Raw genomic sequence first — 18,405 nt, 5'->3', positions numbered from 1 at the left:
AGTTATGTTGAATTATGTTGGTTTGCATGCTTGTTTAGGTGGTTTTCTCAAGCTTGAGCTTGGAACTCAAAGCTTGAGCTCCAATGGCAAAATTTGTATGTGTGGTTTCTGGGTAGGTTTGTTGCCTTGGATTTGTTCTTTAGGGTATATAGAACAGGTCTGGAAAGTTTGGGATCAATTGGGTTCGAATTGGTCAAGATATGTGATTTTTAGTTGGCTGCCTGCGAGGAACCGGAATTCCGGTTGAGCATCCGGAATTCCGGATGGGGTCCTGAATTTTCCCAGAACCGGAATTAGGTTGGGCAAGCCGTCTGTCGGTTGGGGATTTTTCGAACCCTAGTTTTCCTCGTTTTTGGGTTTTTAGGGGTATTGCCATGCTTTTTATCGATAGGGAAACTTTTAGTTTCAAGTTTTAGTCCCCGGGAAGTGATTTAGCGTGTCACTTATAGCTTTGTGATTCTTATGGTTTAGGAGCCGATGTCCGCCGTTCGGCTTCGATTCGGTCGGGTTGGCACACACGAAATCTAATCCGGGTAAGATTAGTATAACAGTATGCATATGTAGATTACATGTTTAGCGAGCATGTAGGAAGCCTATTAGATTACATTCGTTGTATGTTGGCTTCGAACTATCCAACCCTGTCACGTCGGTACAGGCTGGAGTATGACCAAGAACGGCGGAGTATGACCAGGTTTGACCGATCAGTGACAATGGGTTGGTGGTCCCGTGCTATTGACGTATCCCGTCGGTACAGGCTGGAGTATGACCAGCAGCCGGAGTATGACCGGTTCGACCGATCAGGAGGATACAAGAACACGTCGGTACAGCCGGAGTATGACCGGCGGCGGAGTATGACCGGTTCGACCGATCAGGTTGTTACGTGTCAATAGTACCGTCCCTATGAACGTTCAGAACTCAGTACCATGTTGGACATGGCAGTAGTGGCTCAGTACCATGTTGGACATGGCAGTAGCGGGACTCAGTACCATGTTGGACATGGCAGTAGTGGCTCAGTACCATGTTGGACATGGCAGTAGCGGGACTCAGTATCGTGTTGGACACGGCAGTTAGTTTTATGTATGAGTATTATTATGCTTTTCTTACTGAGTCTGTCGACTCACAGTTTATGTTCATGTGTAGGTAAAGGCAAGGCAGTTGCTGATGGACCGTGAGCGAGCTTATGAGATTGTACATGTCGGGGCGGTTAGGCCTGGAGCGTACGATCCTCGGGACAGCACGGCTGAGATTTTGTAATTGTCGTTAGACGACTTTATTTTGATGTAAAAGTTGAACAGTGAAAACGTTTGTAAATATTTTTATAAATCGGGATCCCGAGACTTTTTGCAAAATGGTTTATAAGTTTAATGAAAAAGCAAAATTTTAATTAATCACGTTTTTCCATAAACCTCGTTGATTAGCAACGAGCTGCACAGTACGTTTAAAAATCACGTAATACGCCTAAGATAGTTAGGGTGTTACAATTACAGTCGTTATGCTGCCGAAATTTCGGTAGAATTAAGATCAAATTTGATATATTATGGTGTGTTTTGTATAGGGTCCACTCGCTCAACCGCCTTCAAGACGTGACATGTCGAAAGGAAAAAGTCACATGCCTTCTCCACAAGGCAGTCATGATGAAGAAGATGAATTATTCTCACAAAAGGTCATGGATTTGATCCCTAAATTGCTAAAATGGATAGTTGCTCAATTTCTGAAACTCAAAGATAAACCTGATATAATCACAATTCCTGTTCCTAAGGGATTCATAACACCGCGTACCTCAATCACGTTATCTGGAGAGGATTTGCAGCAGGTTGCATTGTGTGACTTCATCGGAAACCAGGGAATGCTGTTTAAGATGATGTATATGTTGGAAATTATTTTACCAGGATCTTAGATCTACTCACAAGTATGTTGATTAACACCCTAAATATGAACTTTCTAAAACGATGAAATTAACACATATAAAGTTTAGTAAACCTTACATTGGGTGCAGCAAAATAATATGACTCCTTCCGTTCAGATATCTAGCCCTTGATTCCTTTCTATAGCAGAGCATTATCAATATCTGAACCTGGATCTCTTTCTCTGATTCTTTGGTGCTGAAACTCCTTCTTGCTGAAAGTCTTTCTTCACGATCTTCCTCACTATGATTGAGGTATCACTTGCTGTGTGTGGGCACTATTCTCACACTAAGAATTTTGAAATATTGAAGAAGAAAAGAAGAGGGAAGTGGCGGCTAAAGATAGGGAGAGAGAGAGGCTCAGTTTTTTTTGAATCAGAAGTGTAATTTTCCTGAAGCCTTCACTATCTATTTATAGCATTCCACTAGGGTTAGGTTTGAATTATTTGGCATTAAAATAACGAAAATATCAGTTTAAATTCCCTACAAAAGTGGCCGGCCCTACATAGTGGATTTGGGCCTCATTTTTTTTTTTTTTGCAATTTTGCAGCTTTATCTTTTCTGCATCTGATTTTCTCAAAAACGCCAATTTTCAAATTCAACCATTTAAATGCCAATTCTAACTATTTAATAACTATAAATAATTATTAAATAGTATTGTCATTTATCATATTTATTAATTGAACCATACAAAGTATCATAATTAACAAATATTCCCCTAAAACTCTTTCTTTACAATTTCGCCCTTACTTAGTGAAAAATTCACAAATAGACATAGTCTAATTTGAGAATTATAATTGATTAATCAAAACCAATTATATGAGTCTTACAAGCAATATTATCTCAACTAGTGCGGGGACCATGGGTCTATATAACCGAGCTTCCAATAAGTAGATCAAGAATTTATTACTAAAATTCACTAACTTATTAATTTTTCGTTGAATCCACGCATAGAACTTAGAATTGCACTCTCAGTATAATAGAATGCTCTATATGTTCCACCATATAGACGCATCATCAGTTATATATTGTTATAATCATAATGTGATCAATGATCCTCTATATGAATGATCTACATTGTAAAGGGATTAGATTACCGTAACACCCTACTATGTATTTTATCCTTAAAACACTTGACCCCGTATAAATGATATTTCAGCTTATGTGAAATGAGTACTCCACCATTGATGTTCGTTTGGTCAAGCTCGAAGGAGATCATCCTTTGCTTACTATTCGCCAGATAGAAGCTATAGATTCCATGTTTATGTTAGCGCTCCCACTCAATTTCACTATCGTGTTCTCAAAATGTACGTATCACCCTGACCTAAAAGTAGGCTTAACTAACAAATCAAAGAACACGAATAGCCTCTCGAGATCGAGCCTAATCATAACAGGATTAAGATCATTTGATCTAGGATCAACTAGGCGATATTGACTTGAATAGATATTACGGTAAGTTTAATAAATCTAAGTCAAAGTTCAATATCGGTCCCTTCTGATGCATACTCCATGCATCCAACCTGAGCTTTACTTTAACCAATGCTCTGGAAAGAACATAGCACTTCTCCAAATGCAAGTAAACTCTGTTGTAGATTATCATATCAGTAAAACCCTGTGTCTGATAAATCTAAGAAACTTTATTCACATAGTCATGTTTACTTTCCAATGTGTTGACGACACAATAAACATGATCAAGTATGTGAAAAGGGTTTCAGATGAATTTATAAATTATGTACATATAATCATGAAATAAATCATGTGAACCATGCAACATTAAATGTTATTTTTGATCTATATTAATAAGTAAATCTGATTATATTGAAATGAGTTTTATTTAGGGCATAAAATCCAACAGTATACTCTTCCTTAATCTAATTAACCTTATATATATATATATATATATCAAATTCTAGAGAAATTATTATAAAACACTAACACTTAATAATTTAATGCAGGCATCTGGGAGACCATAAATGATTTGAGAAAAATTTTCAAGTTTTACGACCTAGAGCTTCTCGCAGTGAATGGTATCAACGATGAAGAGAAGAGTCAGTCTGTTGACAATGCGGCAAGATGATTGACTGCTTGGTTATCATTGATGAATAACAACCACCAAATGTTCTTTATTCCCTGGAATATCGGGTAAACACTATTTAATTTTTTAGTGCTAATTGTTTATTTCTATATTATAACTTGGAATTATTTTTATACTATCTTACCTATAACCCAATATAATTTTTTAGTGCGCATTGGATGCTAGAGGTCGTTGCGCTAAGGAAAGTTATCCATTTAGACCCTATACGTGGCCACTAAGTTCACGAACAAATTACTGCATTGTTGAAAAGGTAATAATTTAATGACTATTTATGTAACAAATTATTTGATTAACTAATGAATTGAAAAGTTAATATAATTTTTCAAACATAGCATACGAATATATAGGGACATCAAATGTGTATCTTGGGTCTTGGTCAGAAATTTCACTAGTAACTTGTCCAAGACAACCTAAAAATCAAGAATGTGGTTTTTATGTTTTGAAATACATTACCAACATCATCGCAGGTGCAAACCCCAACTGTTTTATACAAGATCAAAAAACGGTAAGTTTTAATTATTGATTATAGTATTTATTATAATAACAAATAATAATATATATAAACTAATATAAATTTTTATTTTTTTTTTCAGTTTGAAGACAAGCAGATATACAATCCAAAAACTGATTTATTACGAGTACAACGATAATGGATAGAACGGTTGATGGCAGTGATTCACGAAGACTTAGATGATTGATGCTGAAAGGCCTAAGAATTTTTCTTCCCTATAGCTTATTTTTTAGGTTAACTTGTAGTTATATTTATTAAATTCTTAATATTTGGACTAATTTTACAATATTTATGTAATATTTAATTATAATTTATTTACTTCTATGAAATGAAATTAGGTATATTGGCCAATCATAAAATTACCGAAAAAATAAATATCTAATTTAAATTTACCTTTCATTTCAGTTTATGAAATGAAATAATATTTAATTTACCTTTTAAAAAATAAATATTTAATTTAAATTTAAATTAAATACTATAATATATAATTTAAATAAATTAAATTAAATAAACTGAAAACAATAATCATTACAAATTTGGCGTCAGTTGTTACGGGGTAAATGGCGTCAATTTTGGGTGTATATGGCGTCGATTATTTGCTAGGAACTAAATAATCGATGCCATAGAGTACATATGACGTCGATTATTTACACACTACAACGTCACCTGGATCAGCGTCGGTAGCGAATTTTGCCAAAACCGACGCTGAAAGGCCTTAAAAATTGCCTCTAAAGGGTGTTTTTTAGTAGTGTTAATTAATATTTTAAACTATTTAGTCTCAAGATTTATCAGTGCACTAGATTTACACTAACATGATAATTAATCAGCAATAGGGTTTGCTTATACTTGGATAAGTAGAATGTCTTTTTCAGGACATTAGTAAAGTAAACTAGCATCAGATTTATTAGCTATACATCTGACTAGACCGATATTTACAGCGGAAGAGATATCGTAAACTTACCATAACATCTTTTGTAGGTAAAGCTCTAATAGTTGATCTTAGATCAATGATATTAATTCTGGGATAATTAGGTTTTGTCTTAATTGTATTATTCTTGTTCTTTAATTTTTTTTGAAGCCTACCAGTAGATTTGGCTCAATACATACATCTTGAGAATAGGGTAGTACAATTGTGTGGGAGCACTAGTCATTGATATAGAATCTATAACTTCTATAAGTACATAGAAGTGAAATGGTAGTTTTCTTAGAGCTTGGCTAAACACATTTAAATGATTGAGTCCTCATTTTGGTAATTATATTAGTTTCCTAAAATATCATTTACAAGTAGCTAAGTGTTTTAAGGATGAAATACATTGAAGGATAAAATGGTATAAGTCCCTACTCAATGTAGACCTATAAAGGATGATTGATTATTTAAATTTAAATAGCGTATATATTCCTAGAGAATAGAGCATTTTATGTAATCGGGAGTGCAATTTTGAATCTATAGTGGAGTATGAGGAATTAATAAGTTAGAAAATTTACTCAGTAAATTTCAAGATCTACTTATTAAGAGCTTAGTTACATAGTCCATGGTCCCCATACTGTCTGAGATAATATCATCTTATAGACACTACAAAAAATCTTACTTTTAGTCACAACAAAATTTGTGACTAAAAGTAAAAAAGTTGCGACTAATTATAAATTATTATTCCTATGTTGTGACTAAAAGGTCCGTAGCTAAATGTATTAGTCACATGCAAAAATTACAATTTGTTGTGACTAAATGTATTTTTAGTCACAATACTTGTTGTGACTAAAACTAAATTAGTGACAACTTGTGTCTAAATGCTATGTTTTAGTCACAAGTAATTTTTTATTGTGACTAAAAGCCACTAGGGCTGTGCATGGGTTGGGTTGGCTGGGTTGGAGGTATTTTAACGAGCCAACCCAATTACGTCGGCCTGGAAATTTCTAACCCATTTAAAACTTCTTTTTTGTATAATTCAACCCAACAAACTATACATCGGGTTGGGTTGGGTTGGTTTGGGTTGGGTTATAACCCTTTTAAAATTCTGTCCTTTAATTTTTGTTACCATTATTTATTTTTATAAGAATCGTTGAATTAAAACCTAATAACCTAACGCAAAGAAATTCATGTCAAAGTTTAGTATCCAAAATATTACAGTCACAAAAACATAAATTTAAAATTATTATACAGTCATCCGATTCCAAAAAATTGTAGTGAATAAAAATTTAAACAATTGCAACTAAAATGATAGAATTCACCGAATAGGCATCTCCTAAATTCTCCTTTGCTGTAGCATTAGCTTCTTTGTTAGGTTAATTGTCTACAATTAAAAAAGGGATACATTGTTATGAATAACATAGTAATTAAATTATAAAATAATTCCAAATATTCAATCAAACAAAATAATAATTGCATATCTTTCGTTTTCAATTATTACATTTGAAATTCAAACTGTTACTTTATGATTTTCCAAAATGTAATAACAATTAAACATTCTTATTTTAATAAGATATAACATAATATATATTTCTAACATTATTAATTCCTTTTTTACAATCCAAATTTTTAAAATACTCAGATTTAACTTTATATATTCTTGCATAACACACATTAATATATTTATAAGATATTTAACAACGAAAAAAAAACAAACAGTTGTTTCAAAAGACCAAACTCAAGCAAACAAAATAATACAGATAATACATTGTTATATGAAATCATCAAAAAGTAAAATAAATAAAACAATACTATCTTAACGATACAATCAGATTTAAATCTAAAACCATAGAAAATTAAAATAAAATAATATAAAACATGACTAAAAAGAGAAAATAAATATAAAGTGACAAAACTATGAACTAGAAAAATCAAATCAAAGAAATGAAATACCTTTCCTATCGTGTGTGAGCATGTTGGTGGCTTGTATTGCTCCTAGTGGTGCGACAAACAAAGGGGTTCGTGGAGAGAGGGAACTCCGGTGTGGCGGCGTAACTTAGAATTTTCAAACCCAAAAAAAAATTAGAAAAGAAATAAGTGAGACTGAGATTGAGAATGAGTCTCTTTCCAGGAAAAAAATCCAAAAAAAAAAAAGTAGAGATGAGGAAAGATGAGTTACCTTCTTCACGCCCTTGTGTGAGTTTTCCCGATCAAGAGGCGGTAACCTGGTTTGTTGTAGTGTATGTCAGTCGAGTCAAGAACAAGAGAAAGAAAGGTGAGGCGATATTGTGTTAGGGTTAGGGTTAGGGCAACTGTTAGAGAGAGAGAGAGAGAGAGAGAGAGAGAGAGAGAGAGAGAGAGAGAGAGAGAGAGAGAGAGAGAGAGAGAGAGAGAGAGAGAGAGAGAGAGTTGTCGTTCTCATACAAATTTGTATGTGTGTGTACTGCATTGTGTTCGGTGTATATGTTTGCTAGGGTTAGGGTAAAGGTAAGAGTGAAAGTAGCAGCCCAATATTTAAAGCCCATATTGATATATATATATATATAGATTTTATGTTATAAGGCCGGCCCGGGTTAGGTTTATTGGGTTGTAATTTGCCCAGGCCGTTTCCGACCCATTACTCACGGGTTGTAATTTTTTCAAACCAAATAAACTTCGGCCCATAATTATATGGGCTGATCGGCCCATTTTCGGTCTGGGTTGGCCGGGTTAGTCGGCCCAGCGGGTTAAATGCTCAGCCCTAAAAGCCACATTTAGTCACAAAAAAATTATGTTGTGACTAAAATATTGTTCTAAAAGTAGCAGTTTTTTGTAGTGAGACTCAATTAATTGATTTTGTAAATAAATTAGAATTCAAAAGTAGGCTATATTTTATTTGAGAATTTTCACCAAGCTTAGGCAATTTTGAAAAGAAAAGAGAAATAGATGAGATAAATATATTTAAATTATATTTTATTTGATAATTATCTACAATTATTAAAATGAAATTGGTGGTATTTAGATAACTAGATGAGATAAGTGCTAAAATAGAAAAATACACTTTAGTTTTATTAGTTCAAATAAAGTGACAAAAATCTAACTCTAAAGCTGAGGGTTTAGGCTTTCTAAAAGTTTTAGATTGGAATATAGCTACTCTTATCAAACATGTATAGGTAATTGCTTCAAAGAAAGACGATTTATGGGTCAAAGTGTGAGTCAAGGCTTTAACTAATCCAGTACAATTTTCTCTGGATACGTACACTATAGCAGAAGGTTATGAAATGATGCTGAAACAAGATGAACAAACATGCTATTGGAGCAAAGAAGTATGGGGAAGGCTAAATGTCCCTAAACATAGCTTTGTGATGTGGATTGCCATGTTAGATAGGCTGGAAAAAAGGGAGAGGCTCTACATGTTCAACATAGTGACTGATAATACTTGTGTAAGTGTAATATAGGGACTGAAACATCTCAGCACCTATTTTTCACTTGCAACTTCTCACAGCAGTGTTTACAATAGATAAAGGATTGGCTGGGATGGAATGTTGTCACCTTCTCCTTCCAGAATATAGCAAGATGGATAGAAAGAGCAAAAAGCAGGTTTAAAAAGGATATGTTTATGCAGCTGCTACTGCAGGTCTGGTGTACATGATATGGCAGTGCAGGAATAGGAAAATTTGGAATGCTGAAACAGTAAAAGCTGAAAGAGTAGTGTAACAAGTCTAGGCAGTAGTTAAAACAAGAATCTCTTGTGTAAAGCCAAAGAAAATAGTTCACATATACTGTACATAGAGAATTTGAGGCCTGCTATTCAGGTGGTCTTAGATTGTAAAAGTTGTTTGGAGTAATAAATTTCATGACTGATTCACCAAAATAAAAATTGATATTTTATTTTATTGAAAAAAAGTTCTTAAATTATAATAGAATAATTATCTTTTTTACCCCCTGTACTTATGATACTATACTATTATGCCCCTTAATCTATTCAGCTTGTTATAAATAGTCCTTGTATAATTTTATATGCATACATTTAGTCCTTCTGTTTATTTTGTTTAAAAATACTGTTTGTATTGATGATGTGGTATTATAACAAAGGATAGAGTAGTAATTTCATCTCTTTTTAGAGGAAAAATTGACTATGAGGTGGCATAATAACGGACAATGAAAGATGATTAAAAAATAATTTCATAACCTTTTAAAAAAATTTAATAAAAATAATTTTATTAAAATAATTCCAATCGTTTTTTAGCAGTTCAAATTAGAAAAAGGTGTAAAATTAGGATTCTACAGTATTTGAAGAGATGGATATCACTAGAAAGAACATGAGATTTTTGGAAAATTAAGGTAATGATATTCTATTTTTTGGGATGTTATTTTTCATTTTTTTTTTCCTGTGATTGTAATTTTTATGACTTGTAATTTATTTTCCTAATGGTATATAATTTTTCAACTACTATCTATGTATAATGCCACATTATTAATTTAACAGTCAACTTTAGTCAATTTTAACAAAATTAGATAGAAGGATTATACTATTCCAACTGATATATTTTAGGGGGTATTTTTAACTACACTTATAAATTAAGGGGCATCATAGTATAGTGTCATAAGTACAGGGACTAAAAAAGCTAATTATTCATTATAATAATTCATACTAAAATAAATAACAAATATTGATTCTTTAATAAAAAAAATATTTAGTTTGTTTATTTTTATAAAACTGTTTATTATTTATTTATTAATTTTATAAAATTATTTATTTTGAATTTTAATAAACATATTTTATTATTAATAACTTTTAAAACGTTAATATAATAAACATAAAATATTACAAAATAATATTATAAACACTAATTATATGAATCTATTTATTGTAATTAATTTGATCATTAATGATTTATATTATTTAATGATTAAAATATTTGCTTTCATGTAATATGTTTTGAAAATGTATAAATTTTTGGAATAACTTTTTTTTTTTTGTAAAATTTTTGTAATTATGTTGCTTTTGTTGTACATTTATAAAAATTTTATTTTTATTTTAAAAAGTACCATTTAATAATTGTCAAAATTTAAATTATAAAATTATTAATTTAAAAAACCATATCAGTATTTAAGTGGAATAATATGACAGAACTTAACAAAATAAAAAAAAAAATTAAATTTCTATAAATATAAATATTCAAAATAAGTATTTTAACAAACTTTATATTTGAAAGGACATAAGTAATGTGGAAAATGTAAACTTGCTAATAATTCTTTGAAATAATAATTGACTTTGCATGTGTATTCAGTGACGTAAGCAAGTAATTGTTTATGTTCTCTATCGTAGCAAACAAATACAGTGATACTACTGACTGTCCATGTTTCTTTTTGGTGCCTTACAGGAAAACAAAAAGAAAGAAAAAAAGTTTGATTTTGTGTAAACCATGGGACAATGTAGTCACAACTAGCTAGAAAAAATTAGTGCTTACATACCCAGTGACGTTCTTCTCCATAATTTTAGATAACTTCTCTGCTAAGAAAGTGGTCCAATAAATTAGGGCTATTCAAAATAATTTACAAACCGCTGAATCTGAATAAACTGCCTAACCTAAACTGATAAAAAATACAATCCGAATAACTTTACCAAAAATTCAAACTGCCCAATGAATATATTGGGTAGGTTGAATATTATTCTAATCTGCCCAAATAATCCGAATAAACTGAATAAACCGATTTTCATATTTTTTACTAAAATTATTTATAACATAATCTATAAATTACGTTTAATAGTTAAACTATTTTACATTTAAAGTTTATATTTTATAGTGTTTAATTTAAAATTTAAAATTTATAATTAATAATTTTAATTGTATTTGAATATTGAAGTTGAAATTTAGAATTTATATATGAGTATATTTTTTTTTTTATTTTTTTTTAAAAATGTTGTTTAATATTTTAATGTTTATTCAATTTATATTTATTTTCTTAACATTAATTTAAATTATAACTATTTTAATTTTAGAAAGCATATACTACTATACATTTATTTTTTTCAAATCAATTATTTGAACACAAAAAACTAACAATAATGAAAAAAAATAAAAATACATATCGGTTTAAACGGGTTAACCCGACCAAAATGACGAAAATCATTGGGTGGGTTACACTTTTTTTATTTTTTCATTGGACGGGTTACAATTAGATATTTACAACATATTTAAATTGGGATGGTAAAAATTACAATATAACCCGACCAATCCGACTAAACCGACCGATATACACCCTTACAATAAATGATATAATACATAGGACAAATAAGAAAAATTTTGGAAAATTTTAAAAATATTATTTAATTTATAATTTTACAACCTAAAATTTTTTATATATATATATAAGTTTGTAAACTTTTAAAATTATAAAACTACATTTTATTCAACAAAAATTAAAAAAAAAAACTAAAAAATAATAAAAATTAACTTTACGACAACTATAGATCAAATATAAATAAACTATAAAATAATAAAAACAACCTCATTACAACTATAATACAATTATAAATAAATACTAAACAAACCGATTTATTTATTTTAACACAAAATATAATGGAAAATTTAGCCCCTTTATTTCTAAAAAGGAAGATTTAGCCACAAATAATGTCACCACCTTTTAAATTTACTCAAATTGATACTACTTATTATTATTTATTTATTTTTCTTAAAAAAACACTATAATCTGAAAAACATACGTAGTCAATGATGTACTACACATTGAAGTACGTTATACCCTTATCTACACTCATTTATTAGATACATATAAAAAGATATATAGATATAATTCCAATAAACTTACATGCAACATTATCGCAAGCATTCAAGAAGTCGAAAAACAATGAAAGAAGAGTCCGTACTACTCTACACAACTCTTAGCCTCATCATTGTCGTTTTATTATCAAAACTGTTGTTCCAAACCAAAAAACGACAATACAAAAAGCTTCCACCAAGCCCACCTTCTCTCCCACTCATCGGCCACCTCCACCTCATAAAACAACCCGTCCATAGATTTTTCCGCGATCTCTCCCACAAATACGGCACTGTTCTCTCCCTGTGGTTCGGTCCTCACCGTGTTGTCATCATATCATCACGCTCAGCCGCCGAGGAATGCTTCACCAAAAACGACATCGTTCTGGCCAACCGTACCCAATCCCTAATCGGAAAACATGTCAGCTATAACCACACCACAGTCGTGGCTTCCTCCTACGGCGATCACTGGCGCAACCTCCGCCGCATCGGCTCCATCGAGATCTTCTCGGCCAGCCGGCTAAAATCACACTTGGACACACGTAAGGACGAAATCAAGCGTATGATTTGTAAACTCGCTGAGAACTCCCTCCGCGAATCGGATAATAATAACGAATTTGGGTTTGCCAAAGTGGAGATGAAGACGATGTTTTCGAACTTGGCTTTCAACATCATAATGAGAATGGTGGCCGGGAAACGTTACTGCGGCGATGACGTCAGCGACGAGGAGGAGGCCCTGCAGTTCAGGAGAATAAGGGAGGAGGTGATCCCCAGTGGCGGAGTGGCCAACTCGGCGGATTTTTTGCCTTGGGCTTTGAGTTGGGTGGGAAAAGGGTATGAGAGGAAGGTGAAAAGGGCTGCTAAGAGAATGGATAGTTTCATGCAAGGGCTAGTTGATGAGCGTCGGAGTATGAAGGCAGACTCTACAATGATTGATCATATGCTTGCTTTGCAACTCTCCGACCCTCAATACTATACTGACGAAATCATCAAAGGCTTTATAGTGGTTAGTATTACATATTCTTACTTAATATAATTGACCACGTTTAGTGTTATTTATTTATTTTTTTTTTCATGAGATATGGATTATTTTTTAGTGGCTAATTATGATTTTTGCCCCTAAACTTTGACATGTACTAAATCATGCCCCTCATGAACTTTTAAGGTCGTTAAAAATGTCTTCTGAACTATTGAGATTGTTGAATTTAAGGACTTTTTCTCCAATTTTAGTAAAAAAGTCTAACATGGATGAAAATTTAATGGACATAATTTAGTACATGTCAAAGTTCGAGGGGCATGATTTGGTAGATATCAAAGCCTGGGATCATGGTTTAGTACATAAACAATCACTGAAATTGTAAAATTAAATGAAATTAGACAAAAGTCCTTAAATCTAACCATCTCAATAGTAGGGGTGTTCATCAAACCGCTCAAACCGCCCGCACTGCACTACACCGCAAAAAAAAAAAAATGCGATTTGAAATTCTTTCCGGTGCGGTCACGGTTTGAATTTTTCCTAAACCGCGCGGTGCGGTTTGCAGTTTTGAATTGTTAATATGCGGTTCAAACCGCACCGCACCGCATAATATAAAAATACCAATTTTTATATTTATTTATGTCCAATATGTGAAGGCACAACCTAAGCCTACTAATTATTGTATTGTGTAAATTTGAAACTTTTTTTTCATATTTATTTTCAAGCCTTATTGTATTTTTAACAAGTGTTGCTCAAATTTTGTTGTATTTGTGATATTTTAATTATTTAGTGATAGTCCAAACCGCATAAACCGCACTGCACCATTTTTTGCGGTGTGGTTTTTGCAGTTTTTAAGTTTCGCGCTGCAGGTGCGGTTTGGGAAATTGAAAAAACCGCATGTGCGGGTTGGTTTGAAAAAATAGTCAAAAACCGCACCACCCGCACCGCGAACACCCCTACTCAATAGTTCATGGGGCATTTTTCACGACCTTAAAAATTCAGGGGCATGATTTGGTACATGTCAAAATTCAGGAGACAAAAATCCTAATTAGCCATTTTTAGTTGAGTAAATGTTAGAGTAAGTTCTGTTACATGAATGGACTACTCTTTTCATTGTTAATTGATTTTGAGAGGAAACCTCTTATTCCAAATTCTAACATGGTACGTTGAATGGGCTACTCATCCCATTACAAATTGATATTGAGATGAATTCCATACATTTACTTTATCCCAAATTCTAAATTCTAAGAGTAAACAAATTGTGTACTCAATTTTTTCTGACGGGCAATTAATCTTGGGGCTTTTTCGTTTTTACACTTCAAAACAATCATTTTTATGAAATTCTATATAGAAACCCCTATTGCAACTAGCGCTGCAGCTTAAATTGCAACAACAAATCAGATAGAAACCCCTATAGCGCTACCACTTTAGAAACACTAACCGTAAATTTGAAAAAAAAAAATTTAAAAGAATAATATATATAGGGTAATTCCCCATTTACTTTTTCATTTTTACACTTCAAAACAGCTTTTTTTTTTTTTTTTTTTTTTGCATTTTTACGGAATTCTACATAAAAACCTATATTGCAACTAGGGCTGCAACTTAAATTGCAACAAAAAATCATATGAAAATTCCTCTTGCAACTAGGCCTACAACCACTTTAGAAACCCAAACCGTAAATTTAAAAAAAAATAGTATATGAAATAATTTCCCAATATTTTAACTATGGATCAGATGATTTAATGATATCTTCTCACTTAATAATTCATTTTATGTGCCACGTCTTTGTTAATTTCTTGTCATTTTAATCATGTATATTTATACTATTGTAACTAGTATAGATATGTGTGCGTGTTTATTTTTTAGTTAAAAACATTTGATGTAATTTAAATGAAAATAAAAATTAAGAAAAAATTAATAAATAATTTGATTTTTCTTTTTCAAAGAGAACTTACATAGGTGGCGTTTTGTAACACTTTTTTAATCAGTTTTCTGTTTTTAAAATTGAAACAGTGAAAACATTTTTCAAAAACATGTTTTATAAAACCGTTTTTATTTTTTAATTTTTTAATTGAGAATTAAAATTTTAAAAACAAAAAAAGTCACTTTCAATATTTTTTTTAAACAGTTTTTTTCTTAATCAATATTTTGGAATTCAATCAGACCCGGACCCAAATTCCCCCACGGCCCTAGCGCTGAACCCGATCTCTGACCTAAACCCGAATCCGACCCTGAACCTAGACCCGACGTAAATAAAATCAAAAAATAAAAATAAAAATGACCTTTACAGAACACACTTTTGTTTTCTGTTTTTAAAATTGAAAAACAAAAGTGGTTACAGAACGCATTTTTATTTTTCAAAAATAAAATTTTTAAAAACAAAAATTTTACTTTCATTTTGTGATTAAAAAATTAGAAAACAAAAGTGTTACCAAACGACACTATAATATGGCATTAATTACATAAATGTGTTGTTGTCGACTCTAACCAAACCAGAATTTGCAGAAGAGGGGCCAGTTTATTTTCTATAAAATAAAAATAGTACTATATAATTTATATTATTATATAAAATAATTATACTTGGTAATACTTATTTAAATAAATATAATATAAGTATTAAATTTAATTATATTAACAAACAGTGTGATGAATAATTATATTAAATTTATAAATGTAATTACACAATATTTATTTTTAGAAAATTAATATTATTAAATTATGTAATTATTAACTTATTTGTTAAACATAAAAATAAGAATTCAGATGTAATTACATTTTGACATTCAAACACAAATTATATTTTAAAATATAGTATAATTAGTTATTACCCTAATAATTACACTACTTAATTATTACACTATTGCATCTAAACACACTCACCCTAGTAAATTTTGTCCGACATTCGTTCATAGATGCAAACTTATCTATAATGGAATCAACGTTGTGGTAATATCTTTCTCAATACAAATTGCTAAACAATCATTCAAAAAGTTATTTTTTATCTTGTTTCTAAGCTGTCTTCATAATTTTCATTATTGAGAATGCAAATTTTGTAGTTTCTGTTGTCATAAGAAGAGTGCAAACAAGCCTAATTAGTAACATGTTAATAAGATAATACATAATTGCCTCCTTTGCTTTCCCCAAGCGTTGACTCTAAAATTGGAGAAAAAAAAAGTGTAGAAAAGATTTATTTATTTGGGCAAGTGAGTTAGTGGAATATTGTTAGTGAGATGAGAATTAAGACTCACGGGGAAAGTCAATATATAGCCTATTTTAGTGCATAAAATAGCATATGTTATGTAACGATGAGCTATGGTTTTTACATATCGAATAGATAATGGTTTTCGCAAAAGTTACTAACTGAACTTGGTTTCGTAAAAGTTACTAACTGAACCTTCTATTTTGTTAACTATAGTTTCCAAAATAGTAATAATAGAACTAGCTCAATTTTCAATTTTTTTTTTTAAAATTACTAACTTTAAGACAATTTCTAACACGAATAGATACAAAAAATGTAACCAGTTTTGTCATAACAATTTTAGATCAGATTATTATTAAGTTTTATTTTGACAAAAAATCAGTTCAATGCCTATTTGTACAATTTTAAAAAATACAGAATCTATTTTGTCATTTAACAAAACAGAAGGTCTAATTAGTAACTTTTGCAAAATAAAGGGTCCAAAATAATATTCACCCGTCTTTTATTATAACTTAATTCAATTCAATATAAATTTTTCAAAAAATAAATTAAATATTTAGTTATTTATAGGGGCATGGCTACCTGAGGCTCCCTTGTCTCTGTTATTAGTTTTCTAAATTTTTAAGGGCATCACATTCTAATTTTAGTGTTAATTTCAATGTTGGGAATTATGAATTGGCTAAATATACATTTTAGTTAAAAGAAACTCCTCCTTCCATTTAGTACTCTTCTGTAAGACATGTTTACAAACACAATATCTTATTCTTAACAAAATATAAATATATTTAAAAATTCATTTTGGAAGCAACAAAAAAAATATAATTTTCATAGAATGGCTATTAACATCTGATTTATGACTATAAAATTATATTTTATTCTACAAAAATAGGTCACGCTAATTATTACACATGTTTAATTACTATATTAATATTAAAGTATATATTTTTTAGTATCTATTATATATGGAATGCTAATTACTATAAAACAATTTGTATATTGTTATGTTATTATGATGGGTAATTAATCTTTATTATAATTATTTTAAGTAGCGATCTCACTTAATAATTTACTTTATGATTGTCACGTTTGTGTTAATTATGCATATTTATCTTCATATTACAGTTGTTACACGTGCATATTTGTTCATACTAGTAATATATCTGTGAATTGAAAGAATTTTAAGATAGGGATCTTAATTATTAGATAATTATTAATTAACCAAAATTGTAGCCTAAAATTTCATTTTGTTTTTCAGGTCCTACTAGTAGCAGGGAGTGATACATCATCAGTGACATTAGAATGGGCATTATCTAATTTGGTCAACCATCCTCACATTCTAAAAAAAGTAAAAGCTGAAATTGATGAACAAATTGGTGAACATAAATTGATAGACGAACCAGACCTTTCCAAATTACCATACCTCCAAAACATCATCTCTGAGACCTTACGTCTATTCCCGGCAGCTCCAATGCTCCTACCTCACTTGTCCTCGAAAGATTGCACTATTGAGGGATACGACATTCCACGTGAAACTATTGTGTTTGTTAATGTTTGGGCTATTCACAGAGACCCTACATTATGGAAAGACCCCGAAAGCTTTAACCCAGAGAGGTTTGAGAGTAGAGAACATCAAAGTAATGTTAACTTGCTTATGCCGTTTGGACTCGGAAGGAGATCTTGCCCTGGCAATGGTATGGCCCTACGAGTAATTGGTTTAACTTTAGGAACTTTGATTCAGTGCTTCGAGTGGGAAAAAGTTAGTGATGAAAAAATTGACATGACTGAGGGAAGAGGTATTACTATGCCAAAATTTGTGCCTCTACAAGTATTGTGCAAAGCGCGTCCTATCATGAACTTAGTTCTCTCACAATGATTTTAGAGAATAATATACATATATATGAATATGTATATTTATGTATTAATAAGGTTTAGTTTTTATTCAGCAAGTGTGACTCGCTATTTAATAGTGATCATAAAAGAATAAAAGAGGATTTTGATTGTCTTCCAAAATATTACCTTTATCAAAGTGGCCCTATTTGAATTTTTACATTAA

At 30.9% G+C, this 18,405-nt stretch overlaps 1 protein-coding gene across 1 annotated transcript; it reads left to right on the top strand.

The window, feature by feature from the left end:
• Positions 1-12,227: 12,227 nt before the first annotated feature.
• On the top strand, positions 12,228-18,405 carry LOC115712095 (cytochrome P450 81Q32-like). Its single transcript, XM_030640327.2, has 2 exons — positions 12,228-13,183; positions 17,608-18,405. Exons 1-2 carry the CDS (start codon positions 12,230-12,232, stop codon positions 18,223-18,225), a joined length of 1,572 nt encoding a protein of 523 aa, XP_030496187.2. The 5' UTR covers positions 12,228-12,229; the 3' UTR covers positions 18,226-18,405.

Source organism: Cannabis sativa, chromosome 4, assembly GCF_029168945.1.
Source record: "Cannabis sativa cultivar Pink pepper isolate KNU-18-1 chromosome 4, ASM2916894v1, whole genome shotgun sequence".
Lineage (NCBI taxonomy): Eukaryota > Viridiplantae > Streptophyta > Magnoliopsida > Rosales > Cannabaceae > Cannabis > Cannabis sativa.
Note: the sequence above shows the minus strand (reverse complement) of the source record. Positions and strands in the feature narration are given on the sequence as shown.